The sequence below is a fragment of the Pelophylax lessonae genome, assembly GCF_965119305.1.
Source record: "Pelophylax lessonae genome assembly, chromosome: 1".
Lineage (NCBI taxonomy): Eukaryota > Metazoa > Chordata > Amphibia > Anura > Ranidae > Pelophylax > Pelophylax lessonae.
The window spans coordinates 430,310,357-430,336,178 of NC_138768.1; the positions used below are offsets into that span (position 1 = coordinate 430,310,357).

At 41.1% G+C, this 25,822-nt stretch overlaps 1 protein-coding gene across 1 annotated transcript in view; it reads right to left on the reverse strand.

Annotated features, from left to right (window-relative positions):
• Positions 1-14,420: 14,420 nt before the first annotated feature.
• The window catches only part of DCAF10 (DDB1 and CUL4 associated factor 10), a 36,974-nt gene continuing 25,572 nt past the window's right edge, over positions 14,421-25,822 (reverse strand). Inside the window, exons 6-7 of the mRNA XM_082268598.1 lie at positions 16,058-16,203; positions 14,421-14,802 (exon numbers count right to left, since the gene is read on the reverse strand). Coding sequence (XP_082124724.1) covers positions 14,434-14,802; positions 16,058-16,203 — 515 coding nt within the window. The 3' untranslated portion in view covers positions 14,421-14,433. The remainder of the gene's footprint in view (positions 14,803-16,057; positions 16,204-25,822) is intronic.

A 25,822-nucleotide genomic window follows, 5' to 3' on the forward strand; every position in this document is an offset into this window, starting at 1 on the left:
CGATAACCCTCCGTTCTTCAAGTAACTCAGTTTCGCTGTTTTCTAGTTCATCTAAAAGCGCTTTTTGGATGCCATGGTCGTTCTCAATTTTCCAGGCACAAAGAACTGGAAAAGCCACTAGGTGCAATCCTGTGGTGAAACTGCATGATACAGTGTGATCCGTTAGGATCAAAACTTTGTATCATGTCATTTGGTATATTTACATTTTTGAATTTGCATCGCAACGCTCGCAGGGAAGGGAACAGTAAGACAGGTGCCGGCATTGGCCGAGCACACAGTGGGAGGATGGCGGGGGATCGCACGGGAAGGTGAGTTTGATTCTGGGGTAATCCCGAATGTGTGGCACGGGGTTACCGCTTTTGGTACTTTATATTAACCCTGAGCCACACTCTGGAATATCGCTAGGGAGGTTAAAGAATTTGTTGCACAAGTCTACTGAAATAATTGCATGCAGATTTTATATTGATTTTGGCTTTATGTAAAAGCACAGTTGGTACAGATTTTTGTTTCTACCTTCTGAGTGCCATTAGGTAAGTATTTGGGGTCCATTGGGGGAGCCATTCCAGGTGTAGATAACATAAGATGACTTATAAGATATTGGTTTATGAAAATATGTCAAGCCAAGAACCTTTATTTAAAACCAACACAAAAAAATTGTGACTGCAGTTCTTGCACAAAAAAAAAAAACTGAAGTTTCCTTAACCGGTTGCCGACCGCCGCACGACTATATACTGCGGCGGTCAGCCCCGGCCAGGCAGAGTGACGTATCGGTACGTCACTCGCCTGTCACTGACTTGCGAGCCTATCGCGGGCGGGCGCGCGCCCGCCGCGGCTCGTTCACAGACAAGTCAGTGCGTGTGACCGGCGGACTCTATGTCCGCCAGTCACACTGCGATCGCTCCTGTGAAGGGAGAAAGACAGAGCAGCTTGTGTAAACAAGCTGCCTGTCAGTTCTCCCTGTGTAAAAGTGAAGATCTGACCGTTCTACTTTGTAGAACGGTTGATCTTTGCTTTTACACCAATAGGAATGTTCCTACACAGTTAGAATCACGCCCCTAGGACACACTTAACCCCTCCCTGTCCAATAAAGTTAACCCCTTCCCTGCCAGTGTCATTTTTGCAGTAACAGTGCATATGTATAGCACTGATTACTGCAGTAATGTCACTGGTACCCCCAAAAGTGTCAAAAATGTCAGTCAATGGTCCGATCTGTCCGCCGCAATGTCGCAGTACCGAAAAAAAAATCGCAGATCGCCGCCATTACGCGTTAAAAAAAAAAACGCCAAAAATGACAAAAATCTTTCCCTTTGTTAGTAAACGCGATAACTTTTGCGCAAACCAATCAAAATACGCTTTTTGCGATTTTTTTTTTTTTTTTTTTTACCAAACATAGGTAGCATAAAACAAATTGGCCGAAAAATGTTAAAAAATTTTGATTTTTACTTTTTTTTTGGGGAATTTCATATAAAAAAATGTGAAAAATATTGTTATTTTTGCAAAATTTACGCTCTTTTTTTGTTTATAGCGTGTGATCAAAAAATCGCACAGGTGATCAAATACCACCAAAAGAAAGATCTGTTTGTGGGGAAAAAAAGGACGTCAAATTCGTTTAGGTACAGCGTCGCACGACCGCGCAATTGTCCGTTAAAATCACGCAGTAAAAAATCGCAAAAAAAACCCTGGTCCTTTAGCAGCCAAATCCTCCGGGGCTTAAGTGGTTAAGGCCCCTTTCACACCGTTCAGATCCGCCTGTCCATTTTTTTAGCGGATCTGAACGATCCCCCCATGCATCTCTATGGGGCATCGGATGTCAGCGGAGACAAGTCCGCTGACATCTGATCCGTCAAATCTGGACAGATGGAAACCCTATTTTCCATCTGTCCAGTGGCTTGGATGAGAAAGGACCGACGGTCTGTTCTCATCCGATTCCCCCATAGAGATGTATGGGGAACTGATGGCTGTGTCTCCGCACACAGCGCGGAGAACAGCTGTCATTCTCCTGCTCAGCGGGGGATCGGCGGATTGATCCCCGCTGAGAAAAACTGAGCCCTAACTCTTAACTTACTGTTTAAACATTATCGGCAAGATAGCAAGTGAAGGTGTGAACATCTCTAGGGTAAGCCATACACTGTACAAATTACTTTCCATCAACTAGGGGTTGCAGTAAAGAAATTGTGCATGATTCCCGCATCAACAGTCGGTGCTGATAGGGGAATCCCTCCGGCCGAGCAATTGTCTGCTCCTGGTGGGGGAAGCCACCCGTGTCAGGAGAAGACAGTAATTATCTCTAGCGGCTATAGCAGCCACTAGCGATAATCGTAAGAGAAACTGGCTGGCAGGTTGTACCCAAGCCGATTGATCAACTTGGTACATTCAGCCTACTCATTACCTGTTCGAATCTTGGCTGGTTTCTGCTGAACTAGACGAGATTCCAACCGTGTACGGCTGGCCTAACAGACCACCTAATAGAACTGAAAGTTCTCACCCTTCTCAACACTAAAACTATGAAAAAACTTTTCGGCTGGAATATACACTTTAAGGCTAGGTTCACACCTGCTGCGGCCCCGATTCACAGTAGGGGGTCAGGTGCGTCCCTGTTCACTGATTTAGGTGGTTGTGCCAATTCCGATATATATCGGGGAAAGTGCATATCGGCCCTCGATATATTGGCTTTGCCGATAATCGGTCTATCCCTAATAAATAAATAAATAAATAAATAAAAATATATATAGATCCCTTTTACAGCAGCAGGTGTCTTTAACTGCTGAATTCCAACCCTTTTTTTTTTTTCCCGTGTAGGGGGCTGTGCCCACACTGCACTGATTAACTGCTCATTTTTTCTAGGGGAGAGGACAGTGGAGATATACTTGCCTGATCCGCCAAACCAGTCCGGCACCCCTGTGCTTCAGCAGTCTTGAAAATGGGACTGTTCCTGACGTCAGCATGCCCAGAGCACACTCCATACACCGGAACAGTCCACTGCTGGACCGTGGGGGAGTGCGGTTTTTCTGGAGGATCAGTGGATTGGGTGAGTATAAATTTTAACTACCCCTAGAAAATGAGTAGTTAACTCATACAGTGTGGGCACAGTGCCACTGCATGGTATTTTAGTTCCTCATTAAATACCAACACTTAAGTGAAGGTGAAATGTTCACAATAAAGCTAATGATGTTTTTGTCTCTCATGCATTTCCAATTAAATATGAAGCATAATTGTGAGAGGGAAACTGAAAAAAAAAATATAGATGTAAATTAACACAGGCTTGATGTGAGCTGTTATTTTAAAACATCCAGTTATGAGTAGAGTTTTTTTTTTTTTTTTCTTCATCTTAAATACAAGAACATCCGTCCATGTGAGGGGCTACTGGTGTGTTGTGGTAAGAATAAATGGCAATGCACAATATATTGTGCACTGTGGTGTGGTGCATTATAAAAATAAAAGGTGTGTGTGTGTGTGTGTGCGCACACGCGGCGGCTAGCCATTTATATTGAATGGGCTGCTTTATCGTAGTGTGTTACCGTGCCATTAAGGGCAAAAAAAACACTAATGCCCCTTTTCACACCATTGTGCTGTAGTAATGCAGGTTACATTTGTTGGTCTGCTGCAGTGCCATTCTTGAATTTTTTAATACAGAAAAATGCATCAGGTACCAATTTAGGTCTGTTTGTGGTGCACGAGGCAGCCAAATCAAATGAGTAGTTTATTCCAATGTTAATTGGAATACACTACCCTGAAGTAAATGGGCCTTTAAGGCTAGATCCAGACTTTAACCACTTTACCGCTGAGTACCGTAGTACTACTGCGGCAAAGTGGCTCTTGTAGGTCTGACGACGTAGACCTACGTCGCCAGACTCCTCCCTTGTAGGCGGCGCTCCCGCTGTTTTCATTCACAGCGGGAGTCGGGCCAGGGGAGGAGCGGCGGCGATCCAGGGGGGAATCGGGGAATCCAGTGTGGAGATCCGCCCGCCTGTGTAAACAGAGCAGGCAGATCTCCTAAGTGACAGGGAGTCACAGATCTGAGTGTTCAGCATAGCTGGACATCCGATCTGTCCCTGACTCACTCAGTCACCTCCCCCCCCCACCACGTTAGTAAGCACCAGGCATACATTAACCCCTCCCTCTCCAATAAAATTAACCCCTTCCCTGCCAGTGTCATTTTTACAGTAACAGTGCATATTTATAGCACTGATTACTGCAGTAATGTCACTGGTACCCCCAAAAGTGTCAAAAATGTCAGTCAATGGTCCGATCTGTCCGCCGCAATGTCTCAGTCCCGCAAAAAAAATCGCAGATCGCCGCCATTACTCGTTAAAAAAAAAAACACCAAAAATGACATAAATCTTTCCCTTAGTTAGTAAACGCAATAACTTTTGCGCAAACCAATCAAAATACGCTTATTGCAATTTTTTTTACCAAACATGGGTAGCAGAAAACAAATTGGCCAAAAATTTTAAAAAAAATTGGTTTTTACATCTTTTTTGGGGGGAATTTCATATAAAAAAATGTTAAAAATATTGTTATTTTTTCAAAATAAACGCTCTTTTTTTGTTTATAGCGCAAAAAGTAAAAATCGCACAGGTGATCAAACACACCAAAAGAAAGCTCTGTTTGTGAGAAAAAAAGGACGTAAATTTAGTTTTGGTACGGCGTCGCATGTCCGCGCAATTGTCAGTTAAATTCGCACAGCGCCATATCGCAAAAAGTGGCCCAGACGTAAGACAGCAAAATGCTCTAGTGGTTAATGGAGTTGTAAAGGCAGGAAGGTTTTTTTCATCTTAATGCATTCTATGCATTAGGATAAAAGCTTTCTGTGTGCAGCAGCCACCCCAGCACCCCCTAAAACTTATCTGAGCCCCCTCTGTCCAGCGATGTCCAAAAGTCCCTCGGCCGTCCAGGACTCTCCCTCCTGATCGGCCGAGATACAGCCCTGACGCCACTGGCTCCTGCGGCTGTCAGTCAAAGTCAGTAAGCCAATCAGGAGAGAGAGGGGCAGGACCGAGCAGCAGCTCTATGTCTGAATGAACATATGGAGCTGCAGCTTGGCTCAGATGCACCATAGCAAGCTGCTTGCTGTGGGGGCACTCGATAGGAGGGAGGGGCCAGGGGTAGCAACCAGGGACCCGAAAGGAGGATCTGTACTGCTCTGTGCAAAACCAACTGCACAGAGCAGGTAAGTATAACATGCTTATTTATTTTTTGTTTTAAAATGAGATTTTACAATCACTTTAAGGCGCCATTAACACCTGTACAGCTCCAAAATTGTGCAGACTTTGGAGTAACTTTTGATGCAACTTTGGATGGGTGCAATTTGGATACGACTTTGACAAGTGATAATAGACAGCTGTTGCATTGTATAACATTCAGGTACGATGTTCGTGTAAGTTTTGATGGTTAAAGCATAACTCCACTTTTGTTGAGGAAAAAAACATTCCCCTCTGGGTGATCTCTGTACATTTACAAGGATTTTAACAAACTTTGTTGCAGATTCCTACCTTTTTGTTTTTCTGAAGAAATCTCTATCTCTGTTTGTGCCTCTGTGCTGAGTGGGTCAAATGTGAGTGATTTTATAATTATCTATCACCTGCGGAAGCTGCAGGGCTCGAATGAGGAAAGCTGCTGGGCCTGCATCCCTTTAGATTTGTTCCTATTGGGAGTATCTCACCAAAAATGACATTTTTGTTGCAGGGGATGGCAGAAATCTGACTTGTATCTTAGGCAGACTTCTGGGAAAATCTGTGAGCCAATCACACAAGCAGGAAATGATGTTTCTGGGGTGTGGTCAGTACACATTCTGTGTACAGAACAGCCCCAGGTAGCCATATTGTTTTGCATTTTCAGAAAATTACAACAGCTGCAGATTGAAAAGGAAAGGCAATTTTTAATAACATTCAATCACAATATGACTTGTGTCGCAATTGTATACGCTTTGTTTTTTCTTTATTTGCTATTTTTTTCCCCTACAAAAGTAAAGTTACCCTTCAACATTGAAGTCTATGGCCCTCCAGTTGCAAGAAAGTCTGAGCCAAAGTAGTACATGAACTACTTTTTAAGTTGCTGCAACTTTAAGTCATACATATATAAATGGGTTATCATTGGAACACATGGGAAATTACTTATGCAAATTTGATGTCTAAAGTTGCATGACAAGTTGCACAAGTGCGAATGAAGCCTAAAAATTTTCTGCATTTTTTTTTTTTTAATGAATGAGCTGTCAACATACCAGAACAGATCCTAAAATGTACACCAACCTTTTGCAGCACGTGCTCTCTATTGAACAATGCATTGAGATGCCATTTACAATAAATGGATCCTTTACAAGGCACCTGTGCATCACCAAGTATTGCAGTACCCTCTCCTGTACTAAAATTGCTTATTCAGATTTCACTACATACAGTGCCCCACAGCATGCAAGTTAAAAGCAAGTCTGATTGAAACGACCTAATTTAGCTTCTTCCTCTGCAAACTAAAGGGCCATACACACTATAAGATTTTCTGAAGACTTTTTCCTTCAGATTTACCTTTTCTATGTAGTGGAAGGGCCTGCCAGATTGCATACAAATTGAGTGTTTAGGTTTGACCTCATATTATATGGTTTTGGTAAGTCTAAAGGAAAAAGTCTTCAGAAAATCTTATAGTGTGTATGGCCCATTAAGCTACGTTCACATGTAGGCGTTTTGGGGCGTTTTTTAGCTCTAAGGACCAGCTCAAAAAAAAATCCTGTTCATTTCAATGGCCCCTGTTCACATCTGAGCGTTCTGACACCTTGAGCAAAACGCCCGATGCTCCAAAAAGTACATGAGCTTCTTTTTGGGCAGATTACAGGCGTTTTTGCCCCATAGACTTAATGCAAACGCTGGAAAGGCAATATAGAGCGTTTTACCTGTAAAACGCTTGTAAAAATGCCTATAAAATAGCAACGCCTAAATGTGAACGTAGCCTCAGGGCTCTTTCACACGAGCTTTCTGTATGTCCGCAAATCATCCTATTTTTTGCGGATGATTTGCGGACATAATGTAAGTCTATGGCACTGCGGATGTCAGCGGAATACCATCCGCAGACATCCGATTTCCTTCCTTTCAGTTCTGTTCCGTTTTTTCGAACAGAACAGAACCCTATTTTTCCTCCGTTCAAAAAACGGAAAGGAAGGAAAATCGGATGTCAGTGGTGTCATCCGCTGACATCCGCAATCCCCATAGACTTGCATTAGGTCCGCATATCATCCGCAAACGGATGGGATGATATGCGGACCTACGGAGCGGATGACAGAAATGTCATCCGCTCCGTGAAAAAAAAAAAGGACCGCAGTGGAGCTCTCACACGGAAAGCCCGTGTGAAAGAGCCCTTACTGTTTTCTGGCCCACCATTCTCATTTATTGGATTTCAGTTTGGCTCAGCAGCACACGCGGGGTTTATTATTCAATAGTGGTCTGCATGCAAATACAGCCTGCCTAGGAACAGCCACTCCTTCAGACTGACACTCTCCCATCAAGGCATTTTCAGATTTGCATAACTCCTCCGAAGAGCCAACTCGCCACTTTTATTGGAGCTTAGGGCACACGAGTGGAATACCAAGGTAGGGTGTTGTGAGGTTTTCAAGAAATCTATATACAGCACCTCATCAGCCCTGATCTGTCTGCATTGCATTAGAGAAGCATATGGCACAACACCACTGGGCCTATAATTAGGTAATAAAAACTGTTTTTATTTAACATTTTTATTGCCATGTTGATAGGGGGGGGAAAGGAGGAAACAGAAAAGACAGAATAAAAGAAATGTAAGCTTTAATTGAAAGTAGGACACATACAACAGGGAATAAATGTTTTTTTTACATTACAGGAACATGTGCAAAAACATAAGAAAACCTTATATTGAAGTTACACTACACAAGGTTTTCCTTTTTTTTTTTCTTTTAAACAATTTTAGTAGCATGATCCTCGGCATACATTAACAAATGCTCTTCTGCAGTATATTAACTATCTGAAGGTTTGTCTTGCAATTAAAATTAATACACCATTTCTGTTGCTCAGGCTTGTACCAAACCATTTCCCTCAAATACTACTCTAAGCATGTAATATCTCTGGATTGTGGTATCATTAACAAAGAAAGAGCACTAAGAGATTTATAATAATATAATAATAACAACCCTGAAAAAATGTATAATCTTTATCATCCATTGAAAGGCACCAGAATCCAGTTTGCTGCCACATACAGGAGGCTTTGACACCAGAAAAATCCATTGAAACCCAATCCTCATATGACCCTGCCTCTAACCTTAATGCCTAAGGTTTTTGCTAGTGTGCTAGGAGGTTGGGTGCTTTTTTCCCCCTCTAGTTATAGGTTTTACTAGCTTTTTCGTTTTAATGTCTGCAATCCAGATCCTTTATTTCATTTTTTTTGGAGGGTGTGTCATTTAAGACTTTCACACTGCTGACTGAGCTGGTTTTCACGTAGCAGCTATTCAGGTTGGCGGACTGTTGGCATCAGCTTGACCCTGCTGAATGGGAAGATTGCAGGGCTAGCCTAGAATGTGACCTGGAGGCACTGAACTCTATTTTGTGGCACATTCCAGACCTGAGTGTACTGGTTGTTAGCCACACAATGCTTTCTCAGTCCAGAGCCATGGCGCAGCCTCACTCACTCTGTGACTAGGCTTCTGAAAGTGGCAAGGCTAGTATGGAATGTAACCTTTAGGGACTGGGCTCTGCATTGTTCAGACCTTTATGTCCAAGTTAGTTAGCCACAGATAACTTTACAGGTCGCCTCTTTTGTTGACCTCCAGTCTTTAGTTCTCCCCCTAGTATCCGGGAGTCTGGACTTCAGGCAGTTCCTATGGATTTCTACGGTCCTGGATACGAATTCTGTTTCTTAGGGTCTATGGGTGGTCCTTTTTCTCCATAGCAGGAGGACTCCTGTCTGAGACTGCCCTCTTTTCTGGGAATCAAATCTAGTCAGCAGCTGGTGCCTGCCTCTTCAGAAGATCCTGCTGTGGGTAGGTTCCCTGACCTGGATTCTGATGGATATAATTTTGCTTTTGTAAGACCTTCACCTATAAGAGAGCTTGGGAATGCTCCATGTGACAGGGCAATTGACCTGACTTCTACACTGAACAATGTTATTCTAAAACCCACTTTCCTCCTTTGAGGCATTCTTTTTGCCTTCTGGGTAGCTCAATCTTGTGATTTCCATTCTTGGGAGAAAGGTTTGTGCTCTAGCTCTCTATTTTTATTATCTCAAAAGATTGGATGGCTGTACAGGACTTTCCTATTCCTTCTTGGACTTTCTCTAATGCCTAGGGTCAAAGGTCATTTAAGGCTTAGGCCTTTTGTTATTCTCAGACCAGACAGCCTTGCTTTTTGGATCTGTTGTCTAATTTTCTCTGTGGAATCTGCTTTTAGGCTGGGAAACCTTCAATTTTCCATTTGTTAGCCATTCTTGTTGGTTTGTTCTCCACATTTCGATAGCTTTATTACTCCACCTCTTGGTGTTTGCTGTGGCTCACAGTTTCTGCTGGTGCAGACTTGGGGTTGTTCGGAGTAGTCATTCTCTTTGGTGGCACTTCTTATCTCAGTCTGATCCTTTGTGGCTCTTCCCTGTGTTGTTAGCGGTTCACTTGTTCTGTGGAGAATTTCTTCTCTACTGGTTTGGGTTCGGGAATTGGTCTTTCTGTTTTTTTCAGATGGCTCAAAGTTCTATCCTAGATCCATCAGTGGCTATTGCCCACCACTGCTTTTTCCTGATTTCATGTAGCCCTCAATAGTGGGAAAAATAAAGTACTGTAAATAAAAAAAATTATTTTAAGTCTCTGGAGCGTCGCAGGTCCTATTACTCTGTTTTTTAGATGTATTTACCACACATACTTACAAATCTGAGATATAATGTTTAGAGGCAATGTCATATTGACTGGACTTCAAAGGTTTTTCTGTGTGCCAGTCTCCAAACCTGCTTCTGTAGGGGGCACTATATAACTGGTTTTAGAATTCCTGTGTCCCTCAAAAAGATTTTAGGGCAAGTACAAAAATCTTTGTTTCTACTGTATATCTTACTACTTTGCTGCATTATTTATCCATACTTTATGCACTTTTATCCAAACCAACAATCAATTTTAAAAACCTACTGTATGTTCCCATGTATCTTGTACTATACATTTGTTGTATAAAACACTGAGTTGCCCATGTATCATCCATTTATTACATGTTTGTGTATAGCATTTTTGGTACAGTTTACAAAATAGAAGAACTATTAGAGCAGTAATATGTGTGTCTGATCTTTATCCTTGACAATCATTGTCACATAACTCAGCATCCTGTGGTCTCTGAGGATGGGAAATTGGAAACCTAGATTTAAAATAAGACCAAATGGGATATATGAATGTATAGGTGCCTTTTCAAACAGTATAGGAAATTATTTTTGTCTGCATTTACACTAGTGTATTCATTAAGCTTGTGTAAATCATAGAAATGAACACACCTAAATGAAAATCACAAACAACTACCGTATTTATTTCATTCATTTACTTTTTACTTTAGAAATATATTGGATGCCTTGTGTTTTATCCTAAATTTATAGAGAAATGTTAATATTGAACAAAAACTGCCATATAGGACTATATAAATATTTAAATGTGTTTTTACAGTGATGTTGCTGTTATTGTGGTTTTATATTTAAGTCTATTTTAATATAAACAGGAGTTTTTTTTTTTTTTTTTTATTCAGTTGTGGCAAGCAAAGCACAATATGTATTTTGAATAAATCAAACTTTATTCAACATATTGCACATACAAGTTTAACTCGTATGTCAGCATTTGCCAACTGCCCCTGTGTTGCCAAAAGATAAAGATACCCTAGCAATTCATCCTTTCACTCTGTATTCTGTGTATATTTAAAAACACCATATGGCACAGTCTTGGTAGATCCGTTTCTTATAGATTTGTTTTAAGGGCATGAACTATATATATTAAAAAAAAAAAAAAAAAAGAGCCCAATGTGTCAATCCTTTGGTGGTGTTTGTAGACTTTATTAAACTACTCAATACATAGACCACATTAGTGATGTTTCTCTTTCATATGTACTTGTAGTGCTTTTTTGGTGTTGACTGCAACTAATGTGCCATACACACTATACAATTGTCTATAGATTTTTTTCCTTTAGATTTACCAAAACCATATAATACGAGGTCAAATCTAAACACTTTCAAGTTGTATGCAATCAGCCAGGCCCTTGCACTACATAGTTGAAGGTAAATCTAAAGGAAATCTAACAACAAAAGTTGTATAGTGTGTATCCAGCTTAAGAGGATTGGAGGGAGATCTCCAAAGAGCAATAATTGCATCAATTCCATCTTAAAAAGTAACGTCAAGGTTTATGTCTCATTACACCACACCAGGGTGAAAGGACCCTCAAAGGTCAACATCTATGAAAGAATAATGCCGGCTGCAATTGCTGACCCCTGCTTTTGAGAATGTCAATTGCCTCTTTGTCTTTCTGATGCTTTGGCTTGAGTCTGAAGCCTGGTATATGCTTTGCTTTGTTTTTTTTCCCATTCAACACGGTGGGCTGAAGGTTAAAAACAAAAATCGGAGGAGCTCACCGAGAACTAGAACTATGCAATGTTAGAACACACTAGCTCAGGGGGAGACTGCTGTGCTGACCAGGGGACCACCCCCTGCTGGCACACACCAGTCAATGCTCGCAGTTATTGGCTGCCAGCGCTGATCAGATGACTGTTTTCCAGCATGCCTGGCAGCTGCTGCTACTAAAAGATCCTCCCTGCTGTGCAACCTCACATCTGCCGGATACTGCCCACAGTCTTCTGGCACTCTAATAATAAACTACAGCCGCTCACCCACCTCCTACCATTCACAAAACTTCTAATATTATTGTACCACAATACATCATATTCTGTGAACGGACAGTGGAATCCTGTCTTTCAGCTGCTCCACTGCCCATTTGCAGAACACAAAATACTGTGCGAAAATATATTAGTGGGAGAGCTGTGACTCTAGCTTTAAATAAAAAAAAAATCTATTAATCCACTGGAATGTACAGTAAAATCTTCTTAAAACAGAAGTAAAATTAAAGCACAAAATACTTCCTCACCATGTAAACATGGACAAATTGTCCTCCACTCGCCATGTCCTTTTCATAGTGGCATCACACCATTTCAGTTTATTGGTGTGTGTGCTTATTAGTCTAGTATCTATACTCTAGTTGTGTAGAAAGCACAGTTGAAGTCTGAAAAAAAAGCATCTGCAATATTTCACATTAACAACTTTAGTATTAGGATCAATATTTTCTTACTAAAAAGGATTGTCCTCAACCTATCCTTTCTAGAGCGTATATGATGCATTGGATTACATAAAGGGCTAGACAGTTTTGATGTCAATTTTTTTTTTTTTTAGTCTATTGCCAACAGCTATGCTAGAGAGAAAAACCATGATAACCTCTATTTCTAAACATTCAGAATGAGGATGGATTAAACCTATAAAACCATGCTCATAATACATTTTTTTTTCTGTGCTGTTTATGATGGTATTTGGGGTTCCACACCAATCAAATACAGTATATACACATTTGCAGATGCTACTTTCATTTTATTATTTAAATAGATATATTTAAAACGGCCAGAAAGTTTACAGTAATTGAGATCTTTATCTTTTTTTTTAAAATACATAATATTTCACTAGGAAATGCATTTCATTTATGTAGCCAAGGAGACCGGTACAGGAGGTCCTTGCATTTTGGCCTCCACTATCTAAACAGCTCCAGGAAAGAGAACCCTGCAAGGGGATTGTAAGAGAACATACTGAATAAACCAAATGGTAGAACAGCAAAATGATATAGCATCCCCTTGTGATCAGCTTATGAAGTAGCAAGGATGATCTTTCAACCATTTTACACAGTAAAAGATTTTTGTAATATTTCAGCACTCTTTTTTTTTATTTTATTTTTTTACTTGACTGCTTATGAAGATGAACATCACACACAGCTCACAGTCGTATCGTATAATTTGTTAAATAAATAGTTCCAAATATACAGCTACTTCCAATTATGACTGGCATTTTACATATGGACTTTTAATACTGTCTTAATGAATAAGAACATTGTTTTCTTAGCATGTTAAAAAGAAAGTGGAAAGCATGACTGCTTGATAAAAGTGTGTTTAAATATAGGATATGCTTTCCTTTTAATGAACCAAAACAGATACAGAACATAACAAACATAAGGAAACAAAGTTTAAAAAAAACAAAAAAAACACAACAGGTGAAAGGCTATACAGCCAAAGTAGTAAGGACGGATGATGTACGCCAGGAATACCAGATTATAGGTACAGGGAAGGGACCATTCCATGCCAAATCCATTGGTGAAGCAACTGGTATTTTAAAGTTCCTTTCATGCTAAAATTATAACGTAGTTTATTGGTGTATCAGGAGGGAACAGGTACCGTGTCTGTTTTATTGGCAAGAACTGCACATTATTTTAAGAGTTTTGCTTACATTTAGATCAGTGTTTTTCCCTAGCAAGATGTCTGACGAGCCTGCTGGGAGATTTGCACAAAATAAAAAATCCAAGGCGTATGTATGAAAGGGTGCTGTAAAAAAAAAAAAAAAAAAAAAAAAAAAAAAAAAAGAAGAAGAAGGTCTTGTTGCCCATCACAATCCCTTTCCAACTAATTTCTACAGTCTGGGTACAAAATAAATCAGGGACTCTGGTTGCTTGCTATGGGCAACTAGACATTCTCTTGTAAGCACACTTTGTGGTTGATTTACTAAAACCGGAGAGTGCAAAAAATCTGGTGCAGCTGTGCATGGTAGCCAATCAGCTTCTAACTTCAGCTTGTTCAATTAAGCTTCGACGAAAAAAAAAAAAAACACCTGGAAGCTGATTGGCTAACATGCACAGCTGCACCAGATTTTGCACTCTGCAGTTGTAGTAAATCAACCACTTTGTATATCCCTTAAGTGCCCGGTCACACTGGTGCAACTGGTCATGGGATTTGAAAGTTTCCAATTGCATGACAAGTTGCACCCTATTATCTGCAGTTGAAGCGGTCAAATGGATGCGGCAACAACTTTGCGGTCCCCCCATTGATTTGAAAAAGTTCACACACTTATTTTTTTTGCAGATTTCAGGTGCGACTTACATAGACATCTGTGCATGAAATCCCGCAGATGTCAGCCAAGTTGCACTTGAAGTTGCAATGACATGCGACATCGGATTTGGTGTGACTGATAACTTAGAGAATATATCTCTTCAGTGAGAATTTTTTTTTCCTTCCTTTGCAAGCCCTGTTACATCACTTCCCTTAATTTGGAAGTTGTATGACCACAAAGCTCACAATCTATTGTTGTAAACAAAAGGTTTTTTTTTCCCTCTAGTTTCAGGAAAAGTCAAAATGCTGATGTTTAAAGAAAGGAGAACAAGTGCATTGTGGAAGTTAAAATTTTGGTTGGTACAGGGAGACCCGTCCACTAAGGCACCCTGACGCTATCTGACAGTGGGTGGGAGAGAACTTGGTTGTCAGGACAACATCCCTATGAGAATATAGGGAGCGAATTTCTTGTAGAGTCCCAGCTTCTTTAGGTAAACAGTCTACAAGCTCACTGCATTGGGTATCAAACCCCAGCAATCGGATCCCATAGCCATGAGGAGAGGCAATCATGCGTCCGTCTGGGCTGAAACAGAGTTCCTTAATATAGCCACGACCCACATTAGCCTCTTCAATATAGTGAGTCAGACGCAAAGAGCATCGAGGAGAGATTGGGCGTACAGGGGCTCCTTCTTGAAACTCGTAGACACAGGTCCACTGCAAGAAAAAAACACACAGAAAAATAAGGATAACAAAAATTCTCATCAAGCCATAGGAGTGTGCAGTAGACAGCTGGCACAACCTGACACTAAATTCTAGTAGTGGGACAGCAGCAGTGACAGTAAGGCTTAAAAAGGTAGTAACCCTAGAAAAAAAAAAAAAAACTGTTCCCCCTAAAGTAGGTAAAACAGCACAGTGCTTGCGCTGTGTAAGTTGTCCCCCTTCTATGCTGTAAAATACCTGGTTGATCCTGCCTGTTCCTGTGTGCGCTGACCAGTCATCATGGTTGCTGTCCATATCCATAAAATTGTGGTCAGTTTGCGTGCCTTCGCCATCCTGCTGTGTTAAGAGTTTCTCTTCCCTTCGCACCTGTCAGCTCCTAGTGTGTGAGTGATCTCCTCCCCTCCCCTCTTGCCGCTATTAGTAGCTGGCAGTAAAGTCAGAGAGTAGGATTACAGACAGCCCCTCTGTTCTAATAAGGTATACTACATAGTGTAATTAATTGATGTTTATTGATTTTTAAACTGAAGCCACTAAATACCTAATTTCAGATTGCCTCTGTGTGGTCACGTGACCTCTCGCCACTCTCACCACCCGATCTAAGGACTACAGAGGGAGGGGCTGAGCAGACAACCACTTTAATGCTACTGCAGCTGTCCTACGTTTAATTATTTTAGTTTGGGGCTGGAAAAGTATCATCAGTATGTCGTGGACTGCTGCCACAACATATTGCCATTACTGGTGGTCTGCTACTTATTAATTTAATGCAAGACTGTTAGTTGTCCAATGCAGCACACATGTCACAATGTTTTGAGGTGTGTGTTGTAAGCCAGGAGGTCCTCAAAGTCTGCAGTTGCTCAGGCACTGAAGGGCTGATGCCAATTAAAATTTGTGTGCAAATTACATTAGAAACAGGACAACCTGAGCAACCTACACATAGAAAACAAGACAAACTGCAATGTTTATGGGCAAGCTGTCTAAGTCAAGTGTGTCAAATCTCACAATCTGCAAAGACATATATTAGCATTTACTCTATTACCCTCACAATCCAGAACCCCAACAGTATGAAGGATTGCAAACTATCCATTTGTTACAAAGTGTGAGCATTCCTGCTATAAAACATGTAATCCATCCATTCTGACATAGAAGACAAGCAGCAAAACTGGGATTCAAAAGGTCATTAAAATAAACCCAAGCACTATTTTTACTAAAAAATATTACCCTAAACGGAAAGGAAACTGGGAGCTCTCACCTCTTGGTCATCAGTATTACTAGAACAGCGAAGAAGTGTAGCCCATCCTTTTGGGTGAAGTTGCAGGGATGTAATGCAGTTGCCACGGTCTCTCTCTCCGGGAACCTCTGGTGTTAGAACCTCAAGACTGTTACGAGGAGAAGCACCTGTGCCAACTAGAATATATAAAAAAGGTAGATTTCACATGTTTGGCTTAGCTTGCTCCATTCCTCAAACATGACCATGCTTTACTGAACAATACAAAATATGATGCAAATATCAAAAGGTTCCTGCGAGCTACTATGACCAATACTACTTCAAATCAAGCCAGCTGCAAGCACTGATCACCATCTCATTCTCAAGTGTATAGTGTCAAAAAAAAAAAAAAAACCTTAGTGCTGCACTAAATATCATATAAAACAAAGAAATATATAAATAACTGTTGCAACCCCAGTTGTGACAAGTGTGCTAGACTAGAGGTAACGTGAATTAATCATACTTGTGATATAATCAAATGCTTCTTTTTAAAAAAAAAAATAAAAAAATAAAAAAAAAAAAAAAAATTACAAAGTCCACAACTATGTAAATATCTTGTGATGATCCTCCTCGCCACTGACATCCGTGTTGTACAGTGTGCTCACTCTTCCTTCTCCTTTCATGCAGTTAAATGAACACATCCATGTGTCACCACGATAAGTGCTCCTCCCCCCTTATAGTTGGGTTCTCACCTCAAATGATGTGACCTTGCACCTAAGCTCGGCCGAAGAACGCCTTTTACCTCTCCCCGGCCTGGGGAGGAGCATCCAGTTAGCCCCAATACGTACTGCTTATCTCCTAACTGCACGGTACCGTTGCAATGTCACATATGAAGAAAGAATTCAATAGTGCTTTACCCTTAAAAGCATAGATTATATTAAAAATAATAGTATGGGTACTCAAATTTTGCTGGTGCTTTCAGCGCACCAGACTAAACATACAAAATATCCTCCAACAGCAGTTTCATTCCTGCCTGCAAGCCGTCAGTCCACACTCCTGGAAGCTGGTTCTACCTAGCCACCGGAGGCGGCCACTGTCTTTGCCCCTCCCCTACGCGTAACGACACAGGGTCATGTGTCTTCATCAGAGAGAAATTCTATTGGACAGAGGACTGACTTCTTATACCGAGTCATGCGCCATTTTCTTGTAGCTCATTGAGCGCAGCCATTTTCTATGTGATCAAATTCACCAATGTAACAACACCCAATGCTATCTATATTTGCTACTATGTTGCCAAATAGATGCACGGCTATGCTACACTTCTTATATACTTAGGACAGCAACATCTGATCGGCTTGTGCATGATATGAAACCAACTGACATCAATATAAAATATCATAGCCATATTGTTAACAATGAATATATAATAAATCCTACTAGTTATTAGATATAACCTGAATCCCTTTTTTTTTTTTTTGGGGGGTCCATTAAGACTGCCGATAGGTTTAGGTATTGGGATGCTCTCAGGCTAACATCCCAATTATTCTTAACATTACTATGGGTTATCATAAAACACATTATACCACTACCAATCCCCTATTTTTATTGATTACTAATAAAACATCCCAAGTCAAACTCTTTGTTCAAGCCTCTTGGTACCAAAGATCCTAATTCGTATATCCACCACGATTCACATTTACTGAGTTCCCGTACAAAATTGCCTCCCCTCCTGTGTTTTTTTTTTTTTGGGGCTTCAATACCCCTTAAAACTGTAGGCCCCTGCAATCTTTATTATGTTTGTCTCTAAAGTGGAAGGACAAAAAAGGTTTGTCAAACCCTATACTAATATTATATACATGCTACTTCATTCCATCTGAGTGTTCTCTTAGTTCTGCCTAAATAGAGTAAGTTTCAAGGGCATTTTATGGCATACACCACTCCCTTAGTGTCACAGGAAACAAACATTTGTGCTCATAAATTTACATACCCTGGCAGAATTTATGATTTCTTGGCCATTTTTCAGAGAATATGAATGAGAACACGAAAACTTCTCTCAATCATGGTTAGTGTTTGGCTGAAGCCATTTATTATCAATCAAATGGGTTTGCTCTTTTTAAATCATAATGACAACAGAAACTACCCAAATGACCCTGATCAAAAGTTTACACACCCCAGTTCTTAATACCGTGTATTGCTCCCTTTAACATCAATGACAAATTGAGGTCTTTTGTGGATGAAGCTCTTTATCTTCTCAGATGGTAAAGCTGCCCATTCTTCCTGGCAGAAAACCTCCAGTTCCTGTAAATTCTTGGGCTGTCTTGCATGAACTGCACGTTTGAGATCTCCCCAGAGTGGCTTAATGATATTGAGGTCAGGAGACTGAGATGACCACTCCAGAACCTTCACTTTATTCTGCTGTAGCCAATGACAGGTTGACTTGGCCTTGTGTTTAGGATCATTGTCATGTTGGAATGTCCAAGTACGTCCCATGCGCAGCTTGTATTTTTTGATAAACATACTGCATTCATTTTGCCATCAATTCTGACCAAATTTCCTTGTGCCTTTGTAGCTCACACATCCCCAAAACATCAGCGATCCACCTCCGTGTTTCACAGTAGGAATGGTTTACCTTTCATCTTAAGCCTTGTTGACTCCTCTCCAAATGTAGCGTTTATGATTTTTGCCAAAAAGCTGAATTTTGGTCTCAGCACAGAGACAAGCCTCAAACCTACTGACCTAAAGTCATTTGGAGTGATGTTTGGCGTATTGTAAGCGGGATACTTTGTGGCATTTGCATAGTAATGGCTTTCTTCTGGCGACTCGACCATGCAGCCCATCTTTCTTCAAATGCCTCCTTATTGTGCATCTTGAAACAGCCACACCACGTTTTCAGAGAGTCTTGTATTTCACCTGAACTTATTTGTAGGTTTTTCTTTGCATCCCGAACAATTTTCCTGGCAGTTGTGGCTGAAATTTTAGTTGGTCTACCTGACCGTGATTTAGTTTCAACAGAACCCCGCATTTTCCACTTCTTGATTCGAGTTTGAACACTGCTGATTGGCATTCCCAATTCCTTGGATATCTTTTTATATCCCTTTCCCGTTTTATACAGTTCAACTACCTTTTCCCACAGATCCTTTGATAATTCTTTCGCTTTCCCCATGACTCAGAATCCAGAAACATCTGGATGAAAGATGCAAGGGTCTGTCAGGAGTCCAGAAACTCATTGGCCTTTTATACACACACACACACTAATTAAAAGCAAACAGGTCACAGGTGAGGAAGGTTGCCTTTAATAGCCATTCAAACCCCTTTGTGTCAACTTGTGTGCATGTTATCAGGCCAAAATCACCTGGGTGTGTAAACTTTTGATCAGGTTCATTTGGGTAGTTTCTGTTGTCATTATGATTTAAAAAGAGTAAACAGTTGATTAATAAATGGCTTCAGCCAAACACTAACCATGAGTGAAAGAAAAAAGTTTTTGTTTCATTCATATTCTCTGAAAAATGGCCAAGAAATCAGGAATTCTGCCAGGGTATGTAAACTTATGAGCACAACTGTATTTTGTATGTTTAGACTGGTGCACTGGAAGCACCAGCAAAATGGGAGTACCCACATTATTGTTTTTAGTTATGCTTTTAAGGGTGTAAGCACTATTGAATTCTTTCTTCGTATGTGCAATTGCAGCGGTACTGTGGAGGAGTGGAGGTAGGAGACAAGCAGTACATTTTGGGGCTAACCGGAAACTCATCCCCAGGCCAGGAAGAGGTAAAAAGGCGTTCTTAGGCCGAGCTTAGGTGCGAGGTCACAACATTTGAGGTGAGAACCCAACTATAAGGGGGGGGGGGGGGGAGGCACTTATCGTGGTGGCACATGGATGTGTTCAATTAACTGAATGAAAGGAGAAGGAAGAGTGAGCACCCTGTACAACACAGATGTCGGTGGCGGGGAGGATTATCACAATATATTTACATAAAATTTGAATATTTGTGGACTTTGTTTTTTTAAAAGAAGCATCTGATTATATCACAAGTATTAATAACTCACATGTTAACTCTAGTATAGCACACACTTGTCACAACTGAGGTTTCAACAGTTATCATTTAGTTATTTTTCTATACATTTCCTTGATTGTTTAATACATATATGATGGCTGGAAAGGGCAGGTGACACTACCAGACATGCAAGAGCTTTGTCTCATCAGAATGACCTGAAATTTGACCAATCGGAAGAAAGCAGATTAGCAGATATACACACACACACACACACACACACACACATAAATACACACACACACTCACGTCCATAAATATTGGGACATCAACAATTCTAATCTTTTTGGCTCTGTACACTACCACATTTGAAATGAAACAAAATTTGCTTTACCTGCAGACTTTTAGCTTTAATTTGAGGGTATTTAAATCCAAATCAGGTGAACAGTGTAGGAATTACAACAATTTGTATATGTGCTTCCCACTTTTTAAAAGGGACCAAAAGTAATGGGACAGATTAACAATCATAAATTTAACTTTCACTTTTTAATACTTGGTTGCAAATCCTTTGCAGTCAATTACAGCCTGAAGTCTGGAACGCATAGACATCACCAGACGCTGGGTTTCATCTCTGGTGATGCTCTGCCAGGCCTCTACTGCAACTGTCTTCAGTTCCTGCTTGTTCTTGGAGCATTTTCCCTTCAGTTTTGTCTTCAGCATGTGAAATGCATGCTCAATTGGATTCAGGTCAGGTGATTGACTTGGCCATTGCATAACATTCCACTTCTTTCCCTTAGAAAACTCTTTGGTTGCTTTCGCAGTATGCTTCAGGTCATTGTCAATCAGCACTGTGAAGCGCCGTCCAATGAGTTCTGAAGCATTTGGCTGAATATAAGCATATAATATTGCCCGAAACACTTCAGAATTCATCCTGCTGCTTTTGTCAGCAGTCACATCATCAATAAATACAAGAGAACCAGTTCCATTGGCAGCCATACATGCCCACGGCATGACACTACCACCATGCTTCACTGATGAGGTGGTATGCTTTTGATCATGAGCAGTTCCTTTCCTTCTCCATACTCTTCTCTTCCCATCACTCTGGTACAAGTTGATCTTGGTCTCATCGGTCTATAGGATGTTGTTCCAGAACTGTGAAGGCTTTTTTAGATGTTGTTTTGCAAACTCTTATCTGGTCTTCCTGTTTTTGAGGCTCACCAATGGTTTACATCTTGTGGTAAACCCTCTGTATTCACTCTGGTGAAGTCTTCTCTTGATTGTTGACTTTGACACACATACACCTACCTCCTGGAGAGTGTTCTTGATCTGGCCAACTGTTGTGAAGGGCGTTTTCTTCAGCAGGGAAAGAATTCTTCGTCATCCACCACAGTTGTTTTCTGTGGTCTTCCGGGTCTTTTGGTGTTGCTGAGCTTACCGGTGCGTTCTTCTTTCTTTTTAAGGATGTCCCAAACAGTTGATTTGGCCACACCTAATGTTTTGCCATCTCTCTAATGGGTTTTGTTTTTTTCAGCCTAACAATGGCTTGCTTCACTGATAGTGACAGCTCTTTGGATCTCATATTGAGAGTTGACGGCAACAGATTCCAAATGCAAATAGCACACTTCAAATGAACTCTGGACCTTTTATCTGCGCCTTTAAATGGGATAATGAGGGAATAAAACACACAGCTGACCATAGAACCGCTGAGCAGCAAATTGTCCAATTACTTTTGGTCCCTTAAAAAGTGGGAGGCACATATACAAACTGTTGTAATTCCTACACCTTTCACCTGATTTGGATGTAAATACCCTCAAATTAAAGCTGAAAGTCTGCAGTTCAAGCACGCATTGTTTGTTTCATTTCAAATCCATTGTGGTGGTGTATAGAGCCAAAAAGAATAGAATTGTGTCCATGTCCCAATATTTATGGACCTGACTGTACATACATACATACACACACACACACACACAGTATCTCACAAAAGTGAATACACCTCTCATTTTTGTAAATATTTTATTATATCTTTTCATGTGACAAACACTGAAGAAGTGACACTTTGCTACAATGTAAACTAGTGAGTGTACAGCTTGTAGAACAGTGTAAATTTGCTGTCCCCTCAAAATAACACACAGCCATTAATGTCTAAACCGCTGACAACAAAAAGTGTACACACCTAAGTGACAATGTCCAAATTGGGACCAAAGTGTCAATATTTTGTGTGGCCACCATTATTTTTCAGCACTGCCTTAACCCTCTCAGGCATGGAGTTCACCAGAGCTTCACAGGTTGCCATTGGAGTGGCCACTGACAACATAACGGAGCTGGTGGATGTTAGAGACCTTGCGCTCCTCCACCTTCCATTTGAGGATGTCCCACAGATGCTCAATAGGGTTTAGGTCTGGAGACATGCTTGGCCAGTCCATCACCTTTACCCTCAGCTTCTTTAGCAAGGCAGTGGTTGTCTTGAAGGTGTGTTTGGGGTCATTATGTTGGAATACTGCCCTGCGGTTCAGTCTCCGAAGGGAGGGGATTATGCTCAGCTTCAGTATGTCACAGTACATGATGGCATTCATGGTTCCCCCCCAATGAACTGTAGTTCCCCAGTATCAGCAGCACTCATGTAGCCCCAGACCATGACACTCCCACCACCATGCTTGACTGTAGGCAAAACACACTTGTCTTTGTACTCCTCACCTGGTTGCCGCCACACATGCTTGACACCTGATGAGACCAAGATAAACTAATTTGGTTCAGATAGTCACAGGACATGGTTCCAGCAATCAGTATCCTCAGTCTGCTTGTCTTCAGCAAAACTGTTTGCGGGCTTTCTTGTGCATCATCTTTAGAAGAGGCTTCCTCCTGGGACGACAGCCATGCAGACCTATTTGATGCAGTGTGCAGCGTATGGTTTGAGCACTGACATGCTGACACCCCCCCACCCCCACACACACACACACACACACACACACACACACACACCTTCAACCTCTGCAGTAATGTTGGCAGCACTCGTCTATTTCTCAAAGACAACCTCTGGATAGGACACTGAGCTTGTGCACTCAACTTCAACTTTGGTCAGCCATGGCAAGGTCTGTTCTGAGTGGAGCCTGTCCTTTTAAACCACTGTGTGGTCTTGGCCACCATGCTGCAGCTCAGTTTCAGGATCTTAGCAATCTTCTAATATATAGTGAACCAAATGTTGCAGCGCTGCTAATAAATTAAATAAACAAATAAAAATATATAAACGTATAAAAAATTGATATCACTGTGTAACCTTGTGCAAAAACATGTGCAAAGTATATATTGTGCAAGATCACGCAATAAATATATTCAAACTTCATAAATAGTAAATCATAAGTCCATATAAAAAGTGTCCATCAGGTGCAAATAAGGTGCTTCTGTGCTTCACTGTGTGCATGTATGGGGTTGATCCCCTTGTGGTTATCTACTTACCACAATACACTCGGTATAAGGCATTCAAAAATACTCCTGCAGTGTAGTCACAGCCTTTCTGCCAGCCTGGGATCCGCAATCATGTGGGAGAGATCCTTAATGGTGGTCCTTTCAACATATCCCGAGTCCCCTCATGGGAAAGAAAAGGCCATCCATAGTGAAGTACATCAAATAACATTTATTGCATCCAAAAAGAAATCTACTTACAAACATCTAAAAATTGCAGGCATAAGAATCTCGGCTCGGTGGTTCGCTGCTCCCGCAGCGTGCGCTTCACCGGCCGGAAATGACGTCAGGTCCGCTCAGCCAATCGCTAGACACGTTTTGCCGTCCAATCACGGCGTCTTCTGTAGCTACAAAAGACGCTGTGATTGGATAGCGAAACGCGTCTAGCGATTGGCTGAACGGACCTGACGTAATTTCCGGCCGGTGAAGCGCACGCTGCGGGAGCAGCGAACCACCGAGCCAAGATTCTTATGCCTGCAATTTTTAGATGTTTGTAAGTAGATTTCTTTTTGGATGCAATAAATGTTATTTGATGTACTTCACTATGGATGGCCTTTTCTTTCCCATGAGGGGACTCGGGATATGTTGAAAGGACCACCATTAAGGATCTCTCCCACATGATTGCGGATCCCAGGCTGGCAGAAAGGCTGTGACTACACTGCAGGAGTATTTTGGAATTCCTTATACCGAGTGTATTGTGGTAAGTAGATAGATAACCACAAGGGGATCACCCCCATACATGCACACAGTGAGCCCCGGTTCACACTTGTGCGTGTGCGGGGTTCGCATGTAATGTCGGAGCGCACTGCTCCGACATTACATGCGATCGGCTATGCGGTGCGAGTTTAGCCATACTGTTTGTATGGCTAAATTCGCACCGCAGCCGCACCAAACACGCACAGGGACCCTTTTTGGAAGCCGCATCAGGATCGGATCGCACATCGGTTCACACTTGTGCGATCTGATCCTGTGCGAACTGCACGAACGCACTGCGATATGCGATCAAACTGGGGGTGTCATTAAGATTACATTGACACCCCCAGCGTATCGCATATGGCAGTGTGAACTGCCAGGGGTGCGTGTGCGATGCGGGAACAGGCTGCGGATTCGCAGCCTTCCCGCACTCGCATAAGTGTGAACCGGACCTGAAGCACAGAAGCACCTTATTTGCACCTGATGGACACTTTATATGGACTTATGATTTACTATTTATGTATTTATGAAGTTTGAATATATTTACTGCGTGATCTTGCGAGATTTTGCACAATATATACTTTGCACACGTTTGCACAAGGTTACACAGTGATATCAATTTTTTATACGTTTATATATTTAAGTTATTAGCAGCGCTGCAACATTTGGTTCACTATAACTTAAAGGCACTAGCACTTTTAACTTGCAGCAAGCAGCTATTTAGTGCACAGACACTTTCTTTATATAAAATATTTTTGCACAATACCATAAGCGCGAGGCTATATATATATATATATACACATACACACACACATATACATACACACACACACACGTATCTCCCCCCCCCCCCCCCCCCCCCGTGACTGATGAAACCCGCAGTGACTAGGAACCTTGGCACTCCAGATGTTTTGGAACATTTCCCATGATGCTCATGCACTCTGCAGTGTACTTGAGTATCATGGGAAATGTAGTCTCAAAACATCTGGGGTGCCAAGGTTTGTCATCACTGGACTAGGATTTCTTCGCTTCTGCTACCGGCTGGTAAATCATCTGGTCCAACAAATCTTGGTTTGATTGTATGCTTTTGAGGGCAGAGGAGAGATCTGGGCTCTAATAGACCTCAGATCTCTCAGTAAAAATGACGTGTCACTGCAAGGAATGTTGTTCATCCTTTATGATACCAATAAAGTTAATCCAAATTTTTTTTTAAAAAGCACCCCTTTCCCCCGTGCGAATGCATATGTGGGTCCCTAATCGCATATGTAAACAGTGATCACACCACATGTGAGGTATTGCTGCGGATCTCAGCCATAGCAAAGATTCTAGCACCAAACCTCCTGTGTAACTGTTAACCAATAAAGGCTTTAAAGCGTTGCATATATATATATATATATATATATATATATATATATATATATATATATATATACATACATACATACATATATACATACATATATATATATATACACACATACATACACACACACACACACACACACACCAAAGTTTGTTGACATTCCACAGACGTGCACAATTTTTAAATGTGACGTGTCAGTTATCTATTTACTCGGCGTAACATCTTTTATATTTTACCACAGAACTGGGTATTATATTGTGTACACTAAAATTAATTGATGTACATTTTATTTATTTTTTTTTA